The sequence below is a fragment of the Rhamphochromis sp. 'chilingali' genome (genome assembly GCF_963969265.1).
Source record: "Rhamphochromis sp. 'chilingali' genome assembly, chromosome: 7".
In the NCBI taxonomy this organism is placed as follows: Eukaryota; Metazoa; Chordata; class Actinopteri; order Cichliformes; family Cichlidae; genus Rhamphochromis; species Rhamphochromis sp. 'chilingali'.
The window spans coordinates 1,449,889-1,474,011 of record NC_137934.1 but is presented as its reverse complement, the minus strand read 5'-3'; the positions used below and the strand labels follow the sequence as shown (position 1 = coordinate 1,474,011).

General features: G+C 40.3%; 2 protein-coding genes and 1 long non-coding RNA gene across 3 annotated transcripts in view; all 3 read left to right on the top strand.

Moving 5' to 3' along the window:
* Positions 1-14,027: 14,027 nt before the first annotated feature.
* On the top strand, positions 14,028-15,254 carry LOC308399784 (uncharacterized protein; the record flags this gene model as incomplete). Its single annotated transcript, XM_080887218.1, has 6 exons — positions 14,028-14,076; positions 14,184-14,423; positions 14,512-14,631; positions 14,791-14,922; positions 15,032-15,178; positions 15,235-15,254. Exons 1-6 carry the CDS (start codon positions 14,073-14,075, stop codon positions 15,252-15,254), a joined length of 663 nt encoding a protein of 220 aa, XP_080743344.1. The 5' UTR covers positions 14,028-14,072.
* A 480-nt stretch (positions 15,255-15,734) lies between these two features.
* On the top strand, positions 15,735-16,555 carry LOC308400160. The gene is made up of 4 exons (XR_013972328.1): positions 15,735-15,820; positions 15,974-16,191; positions 16,304-16,364; positions 16,487-16,555. It is a non-coding gene; the product is annotated as an uncharacterized lncRNA (long non-coding RNA).
* Positions 16,556-16,777: 222 nt separating this feature from the next.
* Positions 16,778-24,123, top strand: part of LOC308399783 (receptor-type tyrosine-protein phosphatase C-like) — a gene marked incomplete at its 5' end in the record, with an annotated part of 42,809 nt that continues 35,463 nt past the window's right edge. Inside the window, one exon of the mRNA XM_080887217.1 lies at positions 16,778-16,793. Within this exon, the coding sequence (XP_080743343.1) occupies positions 16,778-16,793 (16 nt within the window). The remainder of the gene's footprint in view (positions 16,794-24,123) is intronic.

Sequence of the window (24,123 nt, the reverse complement as noted above, 5' to 3'; positions counted from 1 at the left end):
CGTTATATATATAACTGTAATCATCTGCAAGCCTCGGAGAAAACATGAATACCTAAATATTTTATATTTCCAGCACTGGGGTAGAGGAAGAATTATAGAAGCAGCAATTCATCAGAAAACTGTGGATTTTAACAGTTTATCAAATAATCTGAAACTTGAGAAAGCTTCTTCAGTGAGGGTGGTTTGTGAATGCTGGAGAAAAAGTAACATGTTATCCGCATAAATGGGAAATAGCCTGTATTTGTAAAGCACTTTACTTGGTCCCTATGGACCCCAAAGCGCTTTACACTACATTCAGTCATCCACACATTCACAGCCACCCTGGGGCGCACTGACAGAGGCGAAGCTGCCGGACACTGGCGCCACCGGGCCCTCTGACCACCACCAGTAGGCAACGGGTGAAGTGTCTTGCCCAAGGACACAACGACCGAGACTGTCCAAGCCGGGTTTGAACCGGTAACCTTCCGATTACAAGACGAACTGCCAACCCTTGAGCCACGATCGCCCCATGAAGATGATTTCATGTTCCACATTGTTCCATTTTACGCCCTTACAGGGACGGATCTCGGGAAATTTTCTTAGGGTGGCAAAGGAATCAAATGGGGGGGCAAAATCAAAGCGTATTTTTCCAAACATATGCAGGTGGTTACATATGGTTAAAATGTTTCAAATGCAGTAAGTACACACGTTTTTCATATAAATATAGTCTGTAACTTAATTATTTTCTGTAGCCCACATAGTTAAACACTTTACTTACATAAAACAGTTTTGATGTTATGTACTGTACAGCCTGTATAATAAATAAATATGCAGCCCAATAAGTATAAAATCCAGAAAACTACACAACATGGGGCGCTTCATTTACAAACACAGATCTAACTTAAGTTTCACACTTTTTGTTAGAAAATAATCAAATTGTTAAATGTTTAAATTACACAAAATGTCAGAAATCTGCACCGTCATGAACAAAAACTGAAACCTAATTTTTCACGATTTGTTAGATTAACCCTCTGAGGTCCAAAATATAACCGGTCATCTTTGACTCCTTTTGATTTTAAGTTTGTATTTCACCCTCAAGTTGTTTCATTTTATTTTTTCCTGCCTTGTTTGGCATCATTCCTTTCAGCTCAACCTCACGTGTCTGAGTTCAGTTGATTTTTCATTGACATATTGTATTAATATTACTGATCTGAAATCACACAAAAAACTTAAAATCCTAGTAGTAGTTTTCTTACTGTAAAAAAAAAAAACACAGACATGTTGAGTAATTTTTTTTTATACCTGCAAATATAGTTGTACATTTTGAAAACTTATGCACGCATTTTGTAAATATATACAACTATTTATCTAAAAATGCAGCCAATACACCTGCTGTCCTTTATTTTGTGCAACCATTTAAAAATATTACTAAAACTAAAATGAGAGAACAATCAGGTGTCCAATAAGATGCCGCACAAATGATGTGTGTCAGTAAGAAAAGAAAAGTTTGTCCACCAGAAGACAGAGGAGAAGAGGCAGGGATAAACCTGCAGGCCTGACAGCAGGTGTATCACTCCGCTGGGTTTCTACCTGGTGACAGTGTTTACAATGCAATGTGCCTTTGTGACATTCATTAGCAGATGGGCAGTAACGCATCACAAGTAACGTGTTACTGTAATCCGATTACTTTTTTCAAGTAACGAGTAAAGTAAGGGATTACTATTGCAAAAAAGGTACTTAGATTACCGTTACTTTCCCGTAAGCATGCTGCGTTACTAAAACCGCGACGTTGGTGACAACAGCTGTGTGCAGATCAACAGTGGATCATATATCAAGTGCAGAGAGAGTATGAGCGTGCAGCATTTAAAGCGTGGAAGCACTGACCTTACTTTGAGTTTGATTCCATAAAAAGTGACAAAAACATTAGTGTCCGCTGTGCGTGGGAAGAAAACTTCTTTTTACAGCGAAAAAACCCCTAAACTTCCAACAAGCACCGAGTAGCTACGACGTAATGGGAAACTCACAGAGAAACTCACGGATTCTTCCACTGACCGCGGCACACCTGCACCAGGGTAACCCTCCGCCTACCCCACTCCTGCTTTACAGGTGAAAATAGAGCAACAGGACCGCTGAGTCTTTGACTTTATTTATTTTCTGCTGTGTTTTACTTGCATCTATTTGAAAGACTGAGTGTAAACACAAAAAATATTTTATTTTATGAGCTGGAATGTGCAGAAAATAGGTTTAAATGTTAAACTAATTTATTCAAGTCAGAGAATGATGCAGATAATTACATTTTTGCTTGATGCATAAAGTTAAAAGATTAAAACTAATAAAACAAGTTTTAAAAAGAGACTTTTTTTCATTTGATTACATTTTATATAATGTGTAGCGGCAACCTTTGGTCCGTTTTTGCCGCTTGTGCAGGACGTAAAGTTTCTGACTCGTGCTTTTCTTGAATCGCTTATTTGCCTTTCAGTAGCAAAAATGAGGCGAAGGTAAAAAGGGCAAAACATTTATTCTCCATACAAACTGAAAAATACAAACAAATGCTTCTGATGGGAGCTCTGTCTACATTCCCTTTATGTTCCAACGAAAACAACATTAAACGGCGACGGTCAGAAAACTGTTGCTCCACGTCCTGCCTAACCTTTCCTCCCCCCCCACATGTGGGCAAAATACACACCCCCTTTACGACATCTATCAACACTTTACAACAACACAAAAGACTAACAAAGCAGGATTACTTTATGGAGCGCAGCATATTACATTATAACATAAAATGATCAAGATCATAACTAGAAACTCAAAGATCATAACAAATACTTAAATATGGCCTGAACTGTTTAAGCTCCAACATAATGGATGAGGCAGAAAGTAGAATTGGGCTGACAGATCTATCACTTCATCACCTATTCAGGTTGTAAATCATCTTTTTAAAAGGAACTAAGTAACTAATTACTTTTGAAAATAAGTAATCAGTAATTAGTTACTGATTACTTTTTCCAAGTAACTTGACCAACACTGTTCATTAGTGCCCTCACTGACACACAAAACAAAAATCCACGACTACACGACAGACTGTACACTCCACGCTAAACGTCACAAATCTCCCACTTCTAAAAACTCGCTCGCTCGTTCTGTCTCGCCGCCATTACCGTCACTCCCAAAACTTTCCCGCCTTCCTAAACAACCAAATCCCACGTGGTGACTTTTTAAAAAATTGGTCGATGTGGTGCATTTTGCCACGCATAGGAAAGAGGTGGCTTCCCCCCCCCCCCCCCCCTTTCATTACTGTTTTCACGCTGTCCTTAGAAAATGCTTAAAAAAACCAACAAAAAACATGATGACAGCATTTAGAAAAAAGCATGGCTTATATATTTTTTTTATCATAACTCTCGATTTACTGGCCTGTAATTAAAATTTTAAAACTTTGAAGTCCGAACTTTCAACAGACTGAAAGACTCAGCGTGGCTGCAGCTTGTTGCTGTGTCAGCTTAAATCAGTCATGTGATTTGGAGGTGCAGCGTGTCCGTGGACCACAGAGGGCTGATAACACTCACTTTCATTCCATTTCCAGAGCGCAACAACCAACCACCTGTATGAAATCTGAAATTTCCATGGTGTTGTTCAAAATGTGGTCTGGCACAATCCGCCCCTGCGCCCTTAATCACTACATCCTGTCTAATTGCTGCTTCTAGTGGTTCTATAAAAATTGCAAACAGTGGGGAGGAGAGTGGGCATCCCTGCCCGGTGCCCCTCTGGAGACAGAAGATGTTTGGTCATTTGTCTTGACACATCCTTCCAGTTCGGGTCGTCTATCGGAGGCCTCGGAGCTTGAGGGTCCTGTGCAGCATCTTTGCTGCCTGCTTGGGTGTTGTTCCTGGGATCTGCTGGAGACACTCGCCCAGATTGAGGGTCACTGCACCGAGCCCTCTGATAACCACTGGGACCATTGTTGCTGCTCCAGCTCCTCTCTTACATAGTGGTATTTCTTCAGCTTCTCATGTTCCCTCTTCCTGACTTTGCTGTCATTCAGTATCACTGCAGACGTTTCCTCTGCTTGACCACCACTATTATGTTTGTCTGTATGTCGAACAGGATCTTAGCTCCCTCTTGACCACTGTAGGGGGCGTATTGCATCTTGACCTCATGACTTCCATAGACCATACTTCTTAGGTAAGGTAAATATTTTGTAAGGTAACCAGAAATTAACGTTCTTAGCTAAGACAAGCAGTTGGCTCTCAGGGAAAGCCATGTTCGCTACTTATTCTGTGCACATTAATGAATTTACCCAGACTAAAGAAATCACCCTGAGCTTGAATGTAGATTAAAGTCATTGCTGTAGTTCAGACATTAGCTCTCCTGCTCTGACTGAACTAAACTGAGGGATGTTCAGAGCTTCAACTGAAGATGAGGAACTGAAGCAACTTATATGAGAAACAGAAAAGTCACGGCTGCTCAGTCACTTACTAACGTTACAGTTACTTTTAAGGCTGGACTCTCCTTCAGGTCCTGTGCACAACTAATTGTTAAATATGTGCAAACAGCAGCATGTTTTAATCTTCACATCTGACAGTGGACAGTAACACCTTTTCCTTTTTTTTTTAAAGTTGCACTTCAATATCTCGCCATGACAGATTTAAGCTGATTCACTGAGGATTAAAAATAACTCTCGCGGTATTCCTGCCTGTGCAATCACTTTGTTTCTAGCTGATATCTCAGTTTGTTACTAACACAGTTGATGTCTACAAAATAAAAGAAACAGGGTTAAATTTGCAAAGACTAATATTTATGTACTGGAACCAAGTCAAAATGTATGTTTAATCTTTCACTGATGTTAGTGTGTATGCGTTTAATTATTTAATTATTTATTCCATTTAAAAAGCACCAACGACTCAAAAACACTTTTTAAAGGTCATAAAAAGACTTAAATTCAGTGTTTAAAACAGAGGCTTCATGACGAGGGCGTGACATTTTCTAGACCAGTGGTTCTCAAACTGCGGTACGCGTACCACTAGTGTTACTTGGGCTCTCTCTGGTGGTATCCAGGAAATCTCCAAAATTGTCACTAGGTGTGAATGTGAGTGTGAATGGTTGTCTGTCCCTGTGTGTTAGCCCTGCGACAGACTGGCGACCTGTCCAGGGTGTACCCTGCCTTTCGCCCTATGACAGCTGGGATAGGCTCCAGCGCCCCCCGCGACCCTGAAAAGGATAAGCAGAAGCGAATGGATGGATGGATGGATAATACACCATTGTGGAGGTATGCAAAGGAGACATGAGAGTTCCCGAGGTTCTTCTGGGAGCCGAAGTCGACCGCAAAACATGTCCCCAAGCGTGAGTCCTCTATGAAGGGCAGCCTTTCCTTATCGCCAGCAGTCGCGGCCGCTACAGAGCACTGGCGGGCCCGTTTCCCTGGGCCTTAAAACTGCAAAGGTGGCAGGGTGCTGTCACGCTGATGGTAAAAACACAGCTCTTTTCCACCGTGCCACGATCCCAGCCACCATCGATGAGTCGGAGGCTCAGGGGAGAATAGGTGGGGGCACGGGAGATGCCGTCGGTGAGTCGGGAACTATCGCCTGGATGCCGAAGCTCCTGGTAGCCAGCAGAATGCGATCCGCTTCTTCGGTGAGTGGTAATCCTTCGCGGCCAGCAGCGAGGAGGGAAGATGTAAGAGAAGAAGAATCCGCCGTCATCCGGTCCTAGCAAGGACCGCGTGCTCTCCGTGAGCCCAAGAGCAACACCATCAACCAGGCCCGAGAGAGAGAGGAGTTTCTCGGCCCGCTCTGCGTCAGAGAGGGAGTAGCGCCGCAGCAGCAGCGCCCTGAGAGCGGGGCATTTCCCTTGGGTGGAGGGATCCTGGAGGAGGGTCATCACATGGCGGGTGGACAGCGGATCCAACACATGATGGTATTTCATGTCGTCGGATGAAATGCACCTGTTTGCGTACGTGCCGTCAGGTTTAATCATTGGCTGTTTGGTGAATCGGGGAAGTCGATTTCAATTTTTTAAACCCAGGCCTACTAATCTCAGTCTCTCGCTGGACCTGCTCCTGTGGTGGCCAGCACATGATGGAGTGAGTAGGAGCTGTTGTCCAGCATCGTCCTTGTCAATTGTCTTGGACATCTGCCTCTCCAACACCACCTTAAGGGAGTTCAGCTCCATCCCCACAATGTTATTGACCTTGCAGGTCAGTTTATTGAGTCTGTTGGCATCTGCAACCCTCATCCTCATAGAGTGCAGTGGTGTTTTTAACCCAGTCCAGTTCATTATCAGAGTGTACTCTGTGGTATTTTTGGTTCTCCACCATGTCCACATAGACCCCCTGGATTCAAACAGGGGTCACTGGTTTCCTGCTCCTCCTAAAGTCTGCAATTCTTTGATCTTTGTCACACTGACAAAGGAGTCGACCACAGCCCGGTGCTCTGTCTCATCACCATCAGTGATGCATCCAACCACGGCTCATGACTACAGGTACACGACTGATCACTGTTACAGTGACTGTAATAAGAGGAGTCTCCCTGGTTTTAGTTCAGACTCTCAGCCAATGAGCTGAATAGATTTTATTTGAGATTTAATGATAATTAAAATTTTAGAAACACATTTGATTTCTTAAAAGAGAGCACCTCACGGGGATTTATTATTGTGTATTGTTTAATTCACTGTAAATAAATGCACTGCATTATTCGCACAAAGTTTCGCATTTTGGGTCCTCCTTCCCCACACACCCACGGTCTGCCACGCAGACCATGACAAAAATAAAACTCAATCTGTCTCTGGCCATGGTGTATAGGTTTAGCCTACTCTTATGCTTGTGTCTCTACGCAGCTGTCCAGGAAATGTATCAATATGATGTGCGCACGTTATGTATTTCGTTGCCACAAATGCCTAATTCGTTGCCACGTTATACCCAATTTGTGCCCACTAATTAGCATTTCGTGCGCACGTTATACCTATTTCGTGCCCTTGAAATAATATTTTGTGGCCACAATTTATTTATTTTTTGGAGCATGTCATCAGAGGGGCTCCGTAGGTTCCAGAGGTATGGAGAAAAAAATCAATTATTTCTCTATTTGCTAAGACCACAAAACCTACTGTCGCTCTAACATCCTTAGTGATGAAGTCCTTTGAAAAACGTATCAGGAAGGAGATCCTGCAGCAAGTAGAGAAGCTTATCGACCCTCTACAATTTGCAAACAGGCCTTGTAGAGGTGTTGATGATGCAGTGGTCACTCTGTTGAATTTCCTTTATCGTCATCTTGATGGCGCCAAAGCTCATGCTCGGCTCTTATTTATTGATTTTTCTTCAGCTTTTAATTCTATCCAGCCACATCTTTTAGTTGATAAGCTTCTTAACCAGTTTAAACTTGATTTTAATCTCGTTGGTTGGATTTTAGACTTTTTACCTGACAGATCTCAGTGTGTGAGAGGAAACGGCTGTTTTTCCAAACAGCTGAACTCTTCTACTGGCTCACCACAAGGTTGTTGTCTCTCTCCTCTACGGTATATTTTGTACACTAATGACTGTCGCAGCACACAGGCCAACAGGCCAACAGGCATTTCATTAAATACGCAGATGACACAGTCAATGTAAGCTTCCTTCATGGTGAAGAGGATTCCCATGGGCCTGTTGGGGATGAGTTTGTTTCGTGGAGTGATCAGTCCTTCTTAATGATCAACACCTTGAAAACCAAGGACATGGTTATTGACTTCAGGAAGTCATCCCCCCATCCTGCACTAACAGTGGTAAATGTGCAGCCATTGAACTGGTGGACAGTTATAAGTATTTGGGGGTTGTTCTTGATTAGACTCTGTCCTTTGAGTCACATCTTGCTACAGTGAAAAAGGTTCAGCAAAAACTGTTTAAGGAGGTTGAGAGGTTTTAATGTTTCATCTGAAATGATGACTCCTTTTTATAAAAGTTTCATTGAATCTGTTTTAACCTTCTGTATTATTGCCTGGTACGGTAATATGTCCTTGAATAATAAGACCAGACTTAACAACCTGGTGGCTGGTCAGATTTCAGGGAGGTCTCGGGTCCAGCTTGTGGACTTTTATAACAGGCAGGTGCTGAGGAAGGCAACCTCTGTCCTGTTGTGTGCAGATCATCGTCTCTTTAATGATTTTCAACTGCTTCCATCAGGTCGTTGTTATAAGTGCCTGCAGTGAAGACAAAGAGACATAGACTGTCTTTGGCACCTGCTGCTATTATCATGGTTAATAACACTAAACCACAAGTGTTGCTGCCATTGCACACGGCACCTTTTTAATGATAAAATGTAGGTTGTTTTCTCGGGGCTTATATTCTTTTTTGTGTGTATGTGATGTGTTTGTTTGTTTGTGTTTTTTTACATTTCTGTATGGACATACTGCAAATCTATTTCCCGTTAGAGACAATAAAGTTACCGTTGACCACTGTCAGTAGGGTGGTGAGCACGCCCTGCAGTGTCAGATTTGTTAAAAACAAAACAATTCAACTCATTGACTCTGTCCTCACCGCCCCCACCTCTGTGGTGTTGGATGGCATGGCTGTCTTCATGCAGCTCCACACCTCTCGTGCTGTAGTTGTCCTTAGCCGCTCTGATCTTGCCCTTTTATAATGCCGGATGCATCCATGATTCGATGAAACACATCAAGCTACACTCTCGATATTCCCTCTGACACCATGCTAGCGCTGTTAGCTCCTCCATCTTTCTTGCTAGCAACCGAATGTTTTCTTTTATATTAGATGGGAGACACAGTTTGTACCTCCTTCTTTCTTTAAACCTCCCCTGTCTCGTCGTCTCCCTCTACATCCACGCTGTGCTTCTCCAGATTTCATCTGGTAGGTCCGTGAGACTGGCCGACAAGCTGGCGGACATCAGGCAATCAGCTGACCTCTGGAGTAAACAGTGCGTGTGGTGTGTAGCTCCTGAGCCGCCATCCCAAGTAACAGCTCTGTGGCAACAAGGAGAACCAAAACTCTCTCGATCCACATGTTTGAAAAGAAAGAATTATTGTTTTTGCAAAATGTATAAAATTTCTTGTTGCTTGTGTTCATTTCATCATAACATGAAATCCTTATTTTCATATAGTGGCTGTTTTGCACGGCTGATTTTCCATCAGGAAAGTGTAATCACATTTTATATGTGATCAAGCATTTTCCAAATCATTTTTACCCTCTATGAAGCTGAATGAAAAAAGATTAACATGCTGTATAAGTCTAATTATATCTGTGAAGGTTCTCAGTCATCCAGGTCATCGTAGTCAAAGGAGACGCAGACGCTTTTCTTTGCAAGCTCCTTTGACCAAGTCGAATTATAATTAGAGTGGTTCATCTTATTCACTAATCTACGGAGCCCCGCAGGGGACATGGGAGAAAAAAAAATTGGGGAGAAAAAAAAAATTAGGGAGAAAAAAAAAATTAAGACGGACTTTTGCGAGATCTCGCAAAACTCCAACAATGGCGGCAGCTACTTAGTTGTAATATTATTCTTTCTGGGTCACAAAATACACTTTTAAGATATTTTGAGGCGTGAATGTAGTTGTGTAAACGTCAGATACCTGCTCGGTTTACAAGACATCACATATTTGCAAAAGTGCTCCGACGTTTTTGGAGATCTGACACCCACTAGCTCGAAGCTAACGGGAGGTCGAGACCTACTACAGCCGGGAGGAACACCGCTTTCCCGGCACATCGTGCCTCGACCTCCCGCTCGGCTTCGAGCTGGCGGCCTCCGAAGAATGCGGCTAAAACTTTTGCGAGATCTCGCAAAAGTCCGTCTTAATTTTTTTTTTTCTCCCATGTCCCCTGCGGGGCTCCGTACTAATCTCATCTTATACAATAAACTGTCAAAGTTTATCCTCACATAGATGTTTTTAAGCTGCGGTTTGCTTTCTGATATAGCAACTGTGGCTCTTTGTCACAGTGTCATAGCAACCAGGTTACACAGCAGCGATACCTCATCCACACGATGCTGGGTAACAAAGTTCACCCTGCTGTGTTCAACAGAGGGATGTGTAAAACTATTTAGTAATCACTGGTTGTTTATGTGTTTTGTTTTCTTTTTCCTGCAAATACAATAAATTATTTAATCACAATCAAACTGATTTACACTTTTTTTCTCTTTTAATTACAGCTCAAAACACCACAAGTGAGTACCATTATACTTTATCATGTTATTGAATCTCTATAGTCGTTCACTTCTCGTAGTCATCATGACAAATATTTAGTAATCACTCATTGTTTGTGTTTTTGTTTGTTTGTGTTTTCCTGCATACACAGTGAATGTTTTCATGACCAAAACACTAATTCTGACATTCTTGTCTCTAGTAATTCCAGATGACAACAAACGTGAGTTCCAATATATTTATGATGTTATTCAGTTTATAACATTTACTTCTTATTATGTTGTTTTCAGACTTGTTTAATTCCAGTTGTCCCCCTGCTGTGCTTCCTGATGTAGCATGCATCTCCCTCAGCCTCATGTGTAAATGTACACAGTCCTCAAACACTTACTATGAAATGACAGACATGTGTCTTCTTACTTAAACTGATGAACAGAAGCTTCGATCTGGGTCATCTGTGTCAGACAGAATTTAAACGCAAACACCAAAAACAAAAAACAGTTATGTTTTTGCAAAATGTGTAAAATGTATTGTTCTTTGTCTTCATTTAATCATAGGTTTACTGTGAAAAAGGTGAAATCCTTGTTTTCATATAGCAGCTGTTTTGCACAGATAATTTTCCATGAATGGGTAATCACATATATGTGATCAAGTATTTTCCAAATCATTTTTTACCCTCTGTGAAGCTGAATGAAAGCAAATTAACATGCTGTATACCAGCGGTCTCCAGTCGCTCTGTGGTCCGGGTCGTTTGGTACCGGGCTGCGTGATTTGAGGCTCTTGGGCAGGCTCTGTTTGCTCATATTATAATGAACTATATTTATGTGTAATAATTCATAGCTTTGCACATAATGTATCTGTTCCATACTTTCTTTTGCCCGAAGTCCCTGTACGTTAAATTTGACTTTAGATTCCTTGTAATTTAATTTAGATGCATTTGAGTTCAAGTTCAGTGAGTCTGGACAAATCAGAGCAGCAGCTCTCTGTTGTTAGGATTTAGATCCAATTTGCATGAAAGTAACATGTAACATGAAGTCACTGATTATCCAACACAACAGTTAGTCTTTTATTGTCTATAAAAACTTATCATTGATCCATCTTACTCTTATCCTTAGATCATTTTGTTTGTGTTTTGTAAACAATAATTAGTATTAATAGGACTATATTTAATTTGCTAGCATAGGGAATGGGATAGCAGTGACAAGTAGCACAGCATCTTTCTAACAACATGAAACACGACTGTTAGAGTGAAAATGTTACAGTGAGAACATTTTACATTTGCTACAGTTACAGCAAACATCTTTACGTCATGCTGATTTCTTTTTCTTGGAATGAAAATTGTTTCAGCCTCCTCACCTCCACGCACGGCTACAAATGCTACAGTAGCCACTTCAACAGCCTCCTCCTCACCTCCACGCATTTCCACCAGTCCTACAGTAGCCACGTCGTCTGACGTCTCACCTCCACGCATTTCCACCAGTCCTACAGTAGCCACGTCGTCTGACGTCTCACCTCCACGCACGGCTACAAATGCTACAGTAGCCACTTCAACAGCCTCCTCCTCACCTCCACGCACTTCCAGCTCTTCAGTTAGTTTCTCCTCCCAATCAAAGTCTTCAGTTCAAGAATCCAGTTCAACTACTATATCTGGTAATGTATTCAGCCTCAGCTTGAGTTTTGCATTAGTTATTATTTTTACAAGTCAAAGTCCTAAAATGTTAAACAGCATATCAGGTAAGACTGCTGTCATTAGGTTTTTCTGCCTAAAGCTGACTCCAACCATGCTCTCCAACAGCAGTCACTGCTCCTCCAATCACCTCGAAAGAGACCTCACCCACATCCAATACATCCAGCATCCAACCAGCCTCTCAGGCAAACAGCTCTCACACCCAGACCTCACCTCCAGGCAGGGATGGGTATCGTTTAGGTTTTATCCGATACCGGTACCAAACCGGTACTTTTGAAACGGTGCCGGTGCTTAAACGGTGCTCGAACCGGTGCTTAAAGAATGGAGAACACAAAATTGGTCCAAAAACCTCTCATGTTCAGCTGTTTTTTGTAAAAAGATAACAATGTTAGCCTTTTCTGCAGCTATGGGGCATATATGGCATCACTCTTGGCTGGAAGCAGTGCTTAAACAATGGAAAAAACACAAACTTTGTCCAAAAACCTCTCATGTTTAACTGTTTTCCACTTTTTCTTTGGTCATTTTAGCCTTTTTGGCCAGGGTGAAGGGAGTATCTGCCATCAAACAAGAGGACAGCCGCATGTAGCTATGATGATGTTTGCTAGTTCACCTTACATGCATTAATGTAATAACGTGGTTAGCCTACTCAACGTAAATTACACACGAACAACATTAAGCTACTCACGCAGAGAAGAACGGCTGCTGCTGCATCATCATCCTCATCATTTCTGCTACACTGGCAGGGCTAGGGGCCAGGACTCTCCTCTTCGGGTTTTTGGGGGATGTTGCTAACTCCGGGTCCGATAACAGGCACCACACCCGCAGTAGATGTGCTCGGTGTGAGGTCTCGCAGCAAGCTATCAAATACGGCGCATTTCTCGGCTTTTAAAAAAAACGCTATGCGTCTCCAGGTGTTTCATCGGATTCGAGGTGTTACCTCCTTTGACAGTATCACAGTATCAGCTTAAAGCACTTGTTGCTGCTGAGTTTACATCTTTTGCTGTGAAGTACAGCCAGACTTTTCGCCTTGGACATTTTTAATCTGTAGCTCTGCTCTAAAAGAACGTACGTACCTGGGCCCGCCTACTATCCTCGGAAACGTAAAATGATTGGCTAGAAGTGTATCACAGCTCAGGAAAAAAAAGCACCGAAATAAAGCACCGAAATGTGCGCTGCTTTTCAGTCTGGTTACTACCGTTTATGTCAGATACCAGTACCCATCCCTACCTCCAGTCACTCCGCCCTCCACCACAGTGGCAGCTACGACCAAAGGTTGGACGTTTCTGTTTTTATCGTACAGGACTGTGATAAGATTGTTGAATTCACATATAGTGTACAGTGTCACAACCCGGCTCATAGGAAGTGACAAGCAAGTGGGAGACCACACACAGGTTTTTAAAGGCTGTAAGACATATTTAATGAAAATAAGGTAAAGCAACTTAAACACAATTTAAAAACCATAACAGCCATAACTGAAACTTCCAAATGAACAAGACGGGTGCCAGACAGAGAGCGCAAGAGCGTCAGCTGGTTCAGTCAAGGTGTCTTTATATACACTGGGACTGGCCTTCTCAGGTGTGCTGCATCTATAATTGGGTCAGCTCCACCTACCTGCAAGAAACAGGTAACAGAAAAAGCAGAGATCACCAACACCTCTGAGGTACCAGCAGCTGTAAGGTGCTCTGAGGTGTTTCTGGTACTTTCATTGCATAATTATAATCATATACTAATGATTTGTTTTCTTCTTTTCTGATCTCATTGAAATGTGTCCTCTCAGCCTCTCCACAGTGTGAGTATCAGTTTAAAAGATCAGTTTTATTGAATGTTTTCAAACACTGTTGTTGCTGCTCAGCATTTCTCTCTAAATTTACTCTGAATCACAATGAAAGTATTTTTACACTGATTATAGAAAATGTATTTTCATCTTCACCATGATGTTGATCACGGTCAACATCAGAATGAAGAAACTATCTGAGATAAAAAGTGTAACTGACTGATTCTTACTGACAAACATTTTGCAGGTTCTTACAATGTCACAAACAACAACACGTCTGGCTTGCAGATTGAAATAAACCCCCGTGGTAACTACACACTGACTGTTTCTGAAGAAGGCCGACCACAGACTGGAAAGATAATCCAAGCTGATCAGTTGAATCAAATCCCAGTGGGGAAAACTGGACACCTGAAGCCGTGCACTGATTACAGTCTTAATGTTTCATTTACTGAAACACTTTCATTAAATGATGCTGGAAAAGAAATATTCTGTCGCTCTACGGAAAATAAATTTAGAACAGATCCAATGAGTGAGTTCAATTAATTCATATATTTGTGTTTTACATCCATCTTCTTTTAACTTAACAAATGAATCTTTTATAAACTGACACATTTGTGCATCACTTGTTTAATTCAGGTGAAAGAGACGTTACTGAAACCAGCTGCATCCCCGGATATGTTTGTTATGGAAGTGACTGGGACATCAGCTCTTCAATATCAACACCAAATAACCGTTCAGTTGTACGATGTAGAAATGATGAGAAGACTTTCTGTGTCAGACCTGCTAACGAGGACATTTGCTCAGATTTGACTGTAACCTTTACTCCAGGAGAGTGCAGAGGCTCTTCCTTTAGCTTCACCAAAAGCATCAGTGTTGGTACGTACGAACGAGTCCACGTCTGCTCTGAGATTCAAACATTTACACCTCATTTAATCATGTTTGTCTTCATTCATTTTTTCCACAGATTTCTTAAATTCCAGTGAAATACAGCAGATTAAACCCACTGGACTTCCTGCAGAAATTACCACAACGTTACCTGATTTACCAAAGTGTAAAAACCTCTCAGTTAGTTACACCTGTTCAGGTAAAAGGAAACTTTACGAGTTAGAGACACGAGCTCTGTGCTCTCTGTGAATCTGTTCAGATTTATTTCTTTGAATGTGTTCACGTTTGAATCTAAACCCAAAGGATGAATGTTCACACACTGAGGACCAACAATGACGTCATCTTTGTGTCTCCTCAGAAAATAACAAAGCTGATGTGAAACTGTCTGAGCTGGAGCCGTTCACAGACTACAGCTGTGCTGGTCTGATCTTACAGAACAGCATCAGCATAAATAAGACGACTCCATCTGTCCACGTCAGGGTTGATTGTGGTGAGTTTATATTTCCTTTAGCTCATCAAAATAAAAGCTTTTATTCTCACACAGTTTGAAGCAAAGGAAACGCTGTTCACTGTTACTGATGTTTACTTTGTTCCAACAGATCTTACAATAACCAACATAAAGAAGGATTTAACCAGTACTTCCATTGAGCTCAGCTGGAAAACAACCAGTAAGAACTGTCAACAGGTCCTTCCCCTCCTTCATAAGCTTTCTTATGACTGCAGTTGTGATGGTCAGACAGGTAAAGGTGAGTGAGACGGCTTCTCCTCTTATGTGTTTATGTTCATGATGCTTTGACTGCAGGTGAAAAACCAAACCTCTGACTGGGTGTGAATAAATACAGTTATTAAAATAAATAGCAAATATAAAACAGAATAAACGCTGAAACATCAGAGTCGAGTTCACTTTTTCACACAGAAGAAATGATGAGAAGCTTTGAGCTGTTTGAAGGTAACATCTGATGTTTGAAATGTAATTGTCTTTATAAAAAGCAACAAACAGTTTGTCAGTCTGTTGGTTTTCTGACATGTACGTAGTTTCTATGAGAAGCTTGTAGCATCAGTGCTTCATGTCAGCAGGAACAGACTGTAAGTGAAACAGGTTTGTGCCAGTTTATGGATCAGCTGACAGAACTACCAGCTGATGTGTTTGTGAAACTTTAACCTGACATTTGTCATTTACAGTTTCTTAACATGATGATGTTGATTTAAATCTATAACACTTCACATGGTTCATGGAAATTATGTTACAGCCACAAGTCCTGATGGAAGAACGTGTGTTATTACTGGATTAAATCCATTTACTGGTTATACCTGTCGAGTCCGAGCCAAATACAACGAGATTAAAGTTTCCACTGGGGGTGAAGTTAAACTGCAAACTAAGGTTGGAAGTAAGTAATCAAACTTTTTATTACATAATGTTAGAATTTATTTCTCACTGGATATTTGAGCAGTGAAGATAAACAGGAAGGAAACGCAGCAAAGGGTCGCAGGTCTGTCAGTTTTTTACTTTAAATATGGCTTCCTTTAAATTTCTCTTACAGCACCTGCTGCAGTCACTGAGCTGAAATTACACGTTCACGAACATAATACGATCAAAGTGAGCTGGCACAGACCCTCTACATTCAACGGACCTGAGGGAAAATATATAATACGTCTAAATACAGCTGATGATAAGGAAGTGACAAAGAAGGAGCTAGAAGGTACAAAATATGAAGTCGAATTCAAAGATCTGAGCTACTCTACGAGCTACAAAGTGAAGGTTTGTTAAATCCAACATTTTTGGTTTAATAAATAAATTATTATGCTTATAAATATTATTTTAGACTCCTGAATGTTGTAATTCACAGTGAACTGACATTCTGTCTTTAAAGGTGACGGCTCACAACGGACACTATGAGAGCATCCCTCAAATAAGTGAAATCAGCACTTTGTGTACGTCCTGTTTTCATTAATGATACAGTTTACTGACATAAATGCTTCGTCTCATTTTAAGCACACATGTTTCTACAAATGTTGTCTTTCACGTAAATGTAATTTTTAATATTATTTCACAGACAACGACAAAGCTGTTATTGGGTTTCGTGTCTTCCTCTTCATCGTCATTGTTCTGGCTTTTCTTTTTATCACCTACAAGTTCTACATTCAGAAGTTCAGAACGTCCACAAAGTAAAGTCCACGAGTGCTTTTTCTACACGTCTGACTTTCACTTTGTTCCACTTTATTTTTCATTTCTAGTAAAGGCTAATGTCATCATTAATTTATGTTTACTGTAGAGCAGAGGCACAGTGATGCATCTATTATAAACATAATCCTTATCTTTCCTCCACAGTGACGTGAATGACGACATGGAACTTGAAGCAAGTGAGTAAAGCAAACATTTAGTGGCTGTTACCATTCAGTTAGATTTTATTCACAAAGTGCTGAGAACAGTTACCTCCAGGACCTTTAATGTGAGGAGAGGACGACAGGACAAAGACACACTGTGGAAGAGAGCCAGAGGTTAATAATGACTAATGATTACATGCAGAGTGATATTTAGTGAGTGAAGAAGAAACACTCAGTATAAACATATTGCAGCATAACTAAGGGAGGATTCAGGGTCACCTGGTCCAGCCCTAACTATATGCTTTAGCAAAAAGGAAAGTTTGAAGCCTGATCTTGAAAGTAGAGATAGTGTCTGTCTCCTGAATCCAAACTGGAAGCTGGTTCCACAGAAGAGGGGCCTGAAAACTGAAGGCTCTGCCTCCCATTCTACTTTTAAATACTCTAGGAACAACAAGTAAAGGGAAAACAGCACTGTGAGGCCTTTAAGGTAAAATGGGGCCTGGTTGTTCCTTACACCTTATAAGAAGGACTTTAAATTTAATTGTGGATTTCACAGGGAGCCGATGAAAGAAGCCAATTCGGGGGAGAAATGCTCTCTCTTTCAAATCCCTGTCAGTATTTTGGATCAACCAACGGCTTTTATGAGTTTTTAAGGCATCCTGATAATAATGAATTACACGGGTATTTACAAGGACCGAGATGAATAAAAATCTGAATAATTATTACAATAAAAACACTGAACACAATTGACCCACAGCCTGTAGGTGTGAGTGCGTGAACGCCTTAATGCACACTCACATCTCGGGTCATTTGACTTCAGTAAGTCACATGATCGGTGGGCAAGGTCTCACAATGGGTTCACCTGAAACCTTGGGCGATGATGAGCCACACCCATTTTCACACCTTGGCTCATGTGATTGGGCAGATGATCAATAGTGGGTCAACGACCCTCTTAAGGACACTTCCAACAGAGCTAAAGAAGCTTCTCAGCTGAGGGTGAGATGTTATCAAGACTCTTAAAGAGGTTTAGTCGCCTTTCTTTCCAAGCGCCTCAGATTATTGTGCTATAACAGTGTTCGCAGCCCTTTATTGTTATTTCCTGTTTCTTGTCATAGTTTATGAGAACCGACAACCTCCTGGATGGCGTCACAAAGAAGCTCACTGATCAAAAAAGACATTATGGAGCAGCACAGTCAGTCACCATTAACTCTTTATTGTTTGGTATGTTTTTTGTTTCTATTCCAGCAGTAAAAGAAAAAAAGTATTTTGCTGCATTAACTTAAGAGCTCCAATTTAATCTTACTGTTCATTTTCCTAATTGTTCACATAGCATGGCACTCTGAAAAATATATTTAAAAAATTAAAAACACAAATTAGCAGCTGTAACGTTCCCAGTTACAGCTGATCGATACGTATCCATCAGCATGTGAATTGATGCTTTTATTTTTTTTTTCATGTGTCTTTCACACATTTGTATGCCTGCAGAAAATTTGATTTAAATACTGTTAAATGTATCAAGAATATTAACAAATTGACCAAAAAATAAATAAAAGAAAAGTGTGGTTTACATAGTAGCAGGTCTCCTGTTGCCAGCAGATCAGTGGAAATGAAGCTCAAAGATTTTGCATGTGAAAATTAGCAAGCCTCTTCTTTTTTTAGCCAATACAAAAATTATTATTCTTACATTTAAAACAAACATCTGTTTAAAAAACAGGACATGGCTGTGCATAATTTAATGTTATCATCTCCACATGTTTAGATTTACCGAAGTCCCACACCCAGCTAACTAATCCACAGTCTGGATCCACAGTTATATGTGGAGTAATAATAATAATGGATTTATATAGTGCTTTTCAAGGCACCCAAAGCGCTTTATAATGCCACTATTCATTCACACACTGGTGGAGGCAGCTACAGTTGTAGCCACAGCTGCCCTGGGGCAGACTGACAGAAGCCAGGCTGCCATATCGCGCCATCGGCCCCTCACCAGTAGGCAAGTAGGGTAAAGTGTCTTGCCCAAGGACACAACGACCAGGACAGAGAGCCCAGGGATCGAACCGGCGACCTTCCGGTTACAGATGCGATTCCCAACCCCCTGAGCCACGGTCGCCCGGAGTTTGCATGTTCTCCACTGTGGCTTCTCTGTGGGTTCCTGCTAACAACATGCAGTGAGTCGGGTTGACAATTGTCTCTCTCTGTTGTGTTATGACAAACTATTCTCCCCTACATAACTTTATAAGATAAAAGCATAGGTATCACACAGCACTGCTAATTGGGTCCCTCCATCGATTTTCTTACTATGTGAGGAAGAGACAGAGGAAGGTGGAATACCTTCCTCTGTCTCTTCCTCACTTCCCCACAGCTGGTGCTAGCAGCAGTGACTGTGAGGCCTGGTTACTAGGTGTTGCTTTTGTTACTGTTCACAGTGCTGCAGCCCGGCAGTTATGTCGGTTAACTTGGCTCATTATTAGTTTCTTTTTATTGTTTTCTTTCAGCTTTCCGGCTCCACCTTTTCACTCCTTCTTCCACAATAAAGTTTTTCTACAAGCTGCGTGAGCAAAGGCAGGGGAGGGGCCAGCGGCGTTAAGAGATTTGATTGGGCAATCCAGTTACTCAAAAGTGAGTCGGACGACCAGGAAAACAGCCAGTATGCCAGATTACTGGTCCAGCCCTGATCCTACCTCATTCTGCAAAGATGTTAATGATCAGCTGTAAATGGTTTCCACAACAGTTACCTCTGATTTAGACAGATTAGGCAAGGCAAGGCGAGTTTATTTGTATAGCACAATTCAACAACAAGGTGATTCAAAGTGCTTTACAGAGACATTAGAAACAAAAACAAATAAAAAGCATGTCACTGGTCACTTAGTCACTGGTTTGTCTGGTTCCAGGATTCCTCCTTATGACCCAATTTTGTTGTCACTATATAATAATATATTTAAAGATATACAAATAAATACATTCAAAATATATCCATCTTGTACATAGTTGTTACGTTTCATCCAATCTGGTGATCTCTGTTTGCCACTGCCTTCCCTGCTCTGTTCCACTTGTCAGCCAATCAGCTTTTAGCATATGCACAGTTGATCTATGCACTTTGGCATGGGCGGGTTGAAAACCCCTTTCTGTAAATGTAATTAATTAACCTGCTAAGCATATAGCATATGATATGAATACCACTGGACTTTCAAAATAAAGAAAGTGATTTGTAGAGTGAAAAGCAAAATTTACTCTTTTGAACTCTGACAAATTAAAAAAAAAAAAGACTAGTTTGTTTGTTTTTTAAAGTACAAGTTTACTGGTCAGAGCTAAAGTCCAACACAAAACCTTTTGCTTTGTCTTAATTGGAGGCTAAAAGCTGATTATCTGAGCACCAAAGATTTGTTTCTAAACTTTAAAGTAGATGTAACGAGTCGTCAAGGTTAAAGAGTTTTAGGAAAAAAACTATTAGAACCACAACGCAGAGTGAATTTCCTTTTATTAAGTGGTTTTCTTTTTTTAAACACTCATATTAAGAGGAAATGCAGCTTCTGTTGCGACGTGTGAACATCTTTCTGTGCATGCCTGTGCAGTTTAACCTCTCCACTAGTGCAGACCTGTGCAGTCTTGCAGCGCTGCTCTTCTGGGCACAAATCCTTGTTTCTGCGAGCTGTGAGTACATTTATTATTTCTTTCACGCTCATATCAGATCTGATGCTGAATGGTGCAGTAATGAAAGAGATGAATATGATAACATTTTAAGGTGTTTGTCTGCATATTTAGATTTATGGTATGTAATGAGTACATTTATATTTTATTTCTTTAAGTTTTCTTTAAGTTGTTGCAAATTCATTATTTTAATAAAATGCAATCATTTGAAACAAAGTGATGTTTGAATGTTTGAAGGTAAAAATAAAAGACAACTTTTTTTAAACACCTAATTTATTTGTTTTAAAGTACATAAATAAATTGACTCACTCACTTTCTGTATTCTGAGTTAGAGAACTTTTCTTCCTGCACAAACCTCAGATATGAACCACAAAAGCAGTGACTTTTACTCTCCTTTAATAAAACATCATAATAGTTCTTTTCTTAAATATTGTTCACGGTGAAAGTCGTGAAGGTGAAGTTAATTTCTCTTGTTCTGAGACATCTGATGACGCTGTCCTAGATTGAAAACAGAGTTATCGCACATTTCTGGCTCTGCTGCTTTTTAAATTTGCAGCTGTTGTTGCATTATTGAGTCGTTCGTCTCTGAGAGGATTTTAGCCGCGGGTGGCGGGCTTTAAGGTTAAAGCTTTAAATTCAGTCACCTTAGCCTGTGTTTGATGACACTGTGGTGCAGAGAGGTGTACATTAGTTCCTGTATCGCCTACCCAACAAATCGCTTCTTATCTCCCACGTAGTTGTCTGTGGTTTCTCTCAGTCTTCTTCAGCTCATCACATTTTTAGTTTTACAATTTTTATACCTTATAAGCACAAAAGCGCATCTTTTTAATTTGAATCGTTTCATTTTGTCTTGTGAATTCCTGCTTTATGTCCTTTTTTGTTGTTGTGATCTTCTGTTTGTTAAAAGTTTAGTGCTGACCACAGAAACAGGCTTACTGTGACAGTATCGTCATTTGTGGAAAACCTCTGTGTGCAAATGTGGTTAAAATAAATAATGCAATTAATTATGATTTTTTTGTGTTCAGAGTAGAAAACAAATATTGAATGGCTGAGTTGAATGAGTATACCAGTGTAATTTTAGGCACTACATGGTTGCAAATAACATTTCTTTGTTGGTTAAGGACACTACAGGGGTCAGTCGCAAGGACCGACTCCATCAATTGCATCAAAGGATGTGAATGCTCTGTAACTGACTCCAACTTGTTCTGTTTCCTTTCATTGATTGTCTTTCTTTGTTGCAGCTAGAATTATTTTTACTAGATACATGTCCTCCTCCTGTTGCACCAGTTCCTGTATGTTTCCACGGTACATCACTTGGGGGTGTTTGGCAGTGCATAACCCAGAATATTATCCATGGTCATTTTAAGGTCTTCCCAATACTTTTTATTTTTATGCACTTCCAAAATACATGTGAGTGATCAGCTTCTGTTTCTCCACAGTCTCCAACATTTCTGTGGACTTGAGATCTGTTTACTTTTAATTTTGGGTGTGATGAAAAAACGCGTCACATTCTTCCAGCAAAATTCCCTCCACAACGGCGAATTCGTTGTGCTGTGTTGTATTTCACAGATACTAACGCATCCCTTCTCTGTTATAGTTATGGTCAGTTCAGCTTCCCATTTCTTTTTAAGGTAAAATGTTGTATCCTGTGTATCTTCTTCTAATGATCTGTAGAAGGTGGAAATTGCTTTGAATCGTTTTTGTTCATAGCAGTTATTTACTAGTCCAATTACACCCAATGGTTTTCAAAACCAGTCGGTCTCTATTTGCTTTGCACAATAGTCCCTTACTTGCAAGTATCTAAAAAAATCTCTATTTTCCAATTTGTATTTATTTTTTAGTTGTTGGAAACTCATTAATGTTCCATTTTACATTAGAGTACAAACTGCTGTAATGTTTCAATGTTTGGTCCAATTGTCCCGGCTTAAATTTTTTATCGTGTCTGAACCATCTCAGCAAAAATATTTGTTCTTTTAACTGAGGTTTTTCTCTTACTGTGTGCCATATGTCTAATGTGAATTCCACAATTTGATTCATTCTACTTTTATAAGAGGTCATTAGTTGTATGTCAAAGATAAAAATTAGAATTTATTTTCCCTCAATTTCTTTCTCAGTTTCCTTCCACCGTGCCTCATATTCTGGTCTACACCAACAAACAAGAGGTCTAAACTGAGCTGCGTAAAAGTTTTCCCAAAGCCATCCCTCCCTTACACTTCGGGAGTTGCAACGTTGTTAACCTTCTTCTTGGCTTCTTCCCATCCCATATAAACCTTGAGATCATTTTGTCCCATATTTCAAATTTACTTTGAGGTCTAGGACGTGGGAGTGATTGAAACATGTACAGCAATCTTGGGAGAACGTTTATCTTTATTATTTGGATTCTAGAGTAGAAATTTGTAGGTACTGTTGACCACCGTTCTAGGTCTTTTTTTATGTTACCCTCCACCTGATTGTAGTTTGTCTCAAACATAGCGGATAATGATTCTGTCAAGGTTACGCCCAAGAATATTTCATGGTGTTCAAGTGCCACTTTAGTTTATATTCATCTCTAATCTTTTGAGAAGGTGTGTATTTGAATGATAGAATTTGTGTTTTGGATACATTCATTTTATAGCCTGATAAGTGTTCGAAGGTATGGAGTAGTTGCATCAGAATTGGAAAAGTTGATTTGGATGTTGCTGCACTGCTGTGGCTCGGCATGTGTAGCAAAAAGAATTGGTGACAGGACACAGCCCTGTTTTGTACCTCTATGTAGCTGAATTCTGTCCGTCAGGCTACCATTCACCTTGATTCTGGCTGTAGGTTGATCATTAAAACCAATTTTTTTCAATACTTCAAATCAACTAACACTATCAAATTACTTTTCTTGATCTAAACTTATTAACACAGTACTGATATTAGTCTTTTCGGCATTGTCGATGATGTGAAGTAGGGATGCACCGATACCGATAGTGGTATCGGTGCATCCCTAATGTGAAGGACTCCTTGTATTTCCTGTGCCTGACGTCCCTTAATGAATCCGGTTTGGTCCACTTCTATCAAGTCCGGTACAAAGGTTTCAAGTCTTTTACTAATAATCGAGGCGTACAGTTTGTAATCGTTATTAAGGAAGGAAATGGGTCTATAGTTCTTGCAATACTCTTTATTCTTGCCTTCTTTAGGTAAAATTGTGATGATGGCTTCTCCCCATGATGGTGGGGCTATTCCCTGTTTCAGAGTCCAGTTAAAGCAGGATAAAAGATGTGGCTTGAGTTCTTCTTTAAACACTTTATCAAATTAAGACTGAAAGCCGTCACTCCCTGAAGCTTTGTTTGTTTTCAGCTTGCCAATGTCTGCATCTAATTCCTTATCAGTAATTTGTGAGATCAATAATTTGTTTTGATTGTCCCCTATGGAGGGCAGGTCGAGTGGGTCAAGGAAATTTTTAATTGTTTCATGATCTGCAGCAGCCGGTTGTGAGTACAGTCACGTGTAGTATTTTTTAAACTCATTTTCTATCTCATTATGCATATAATGTAGTTTGTTACTGTGCAGGTTTCTAACTTTATTAATAGTCATCGATGCCTGCTTTTTACGCAGTCTTCTTGCAAGCATTTTAGTTGCTTTGGGCCCTGATTCCTAATAAGTTTGCTGTGTAAACCTAGCCTTTTTTCTGCTTCTTTTAATAATTCATCAATTTGATTTCTAATATCTGATATTTCTTCGAGAATTAGTGAAT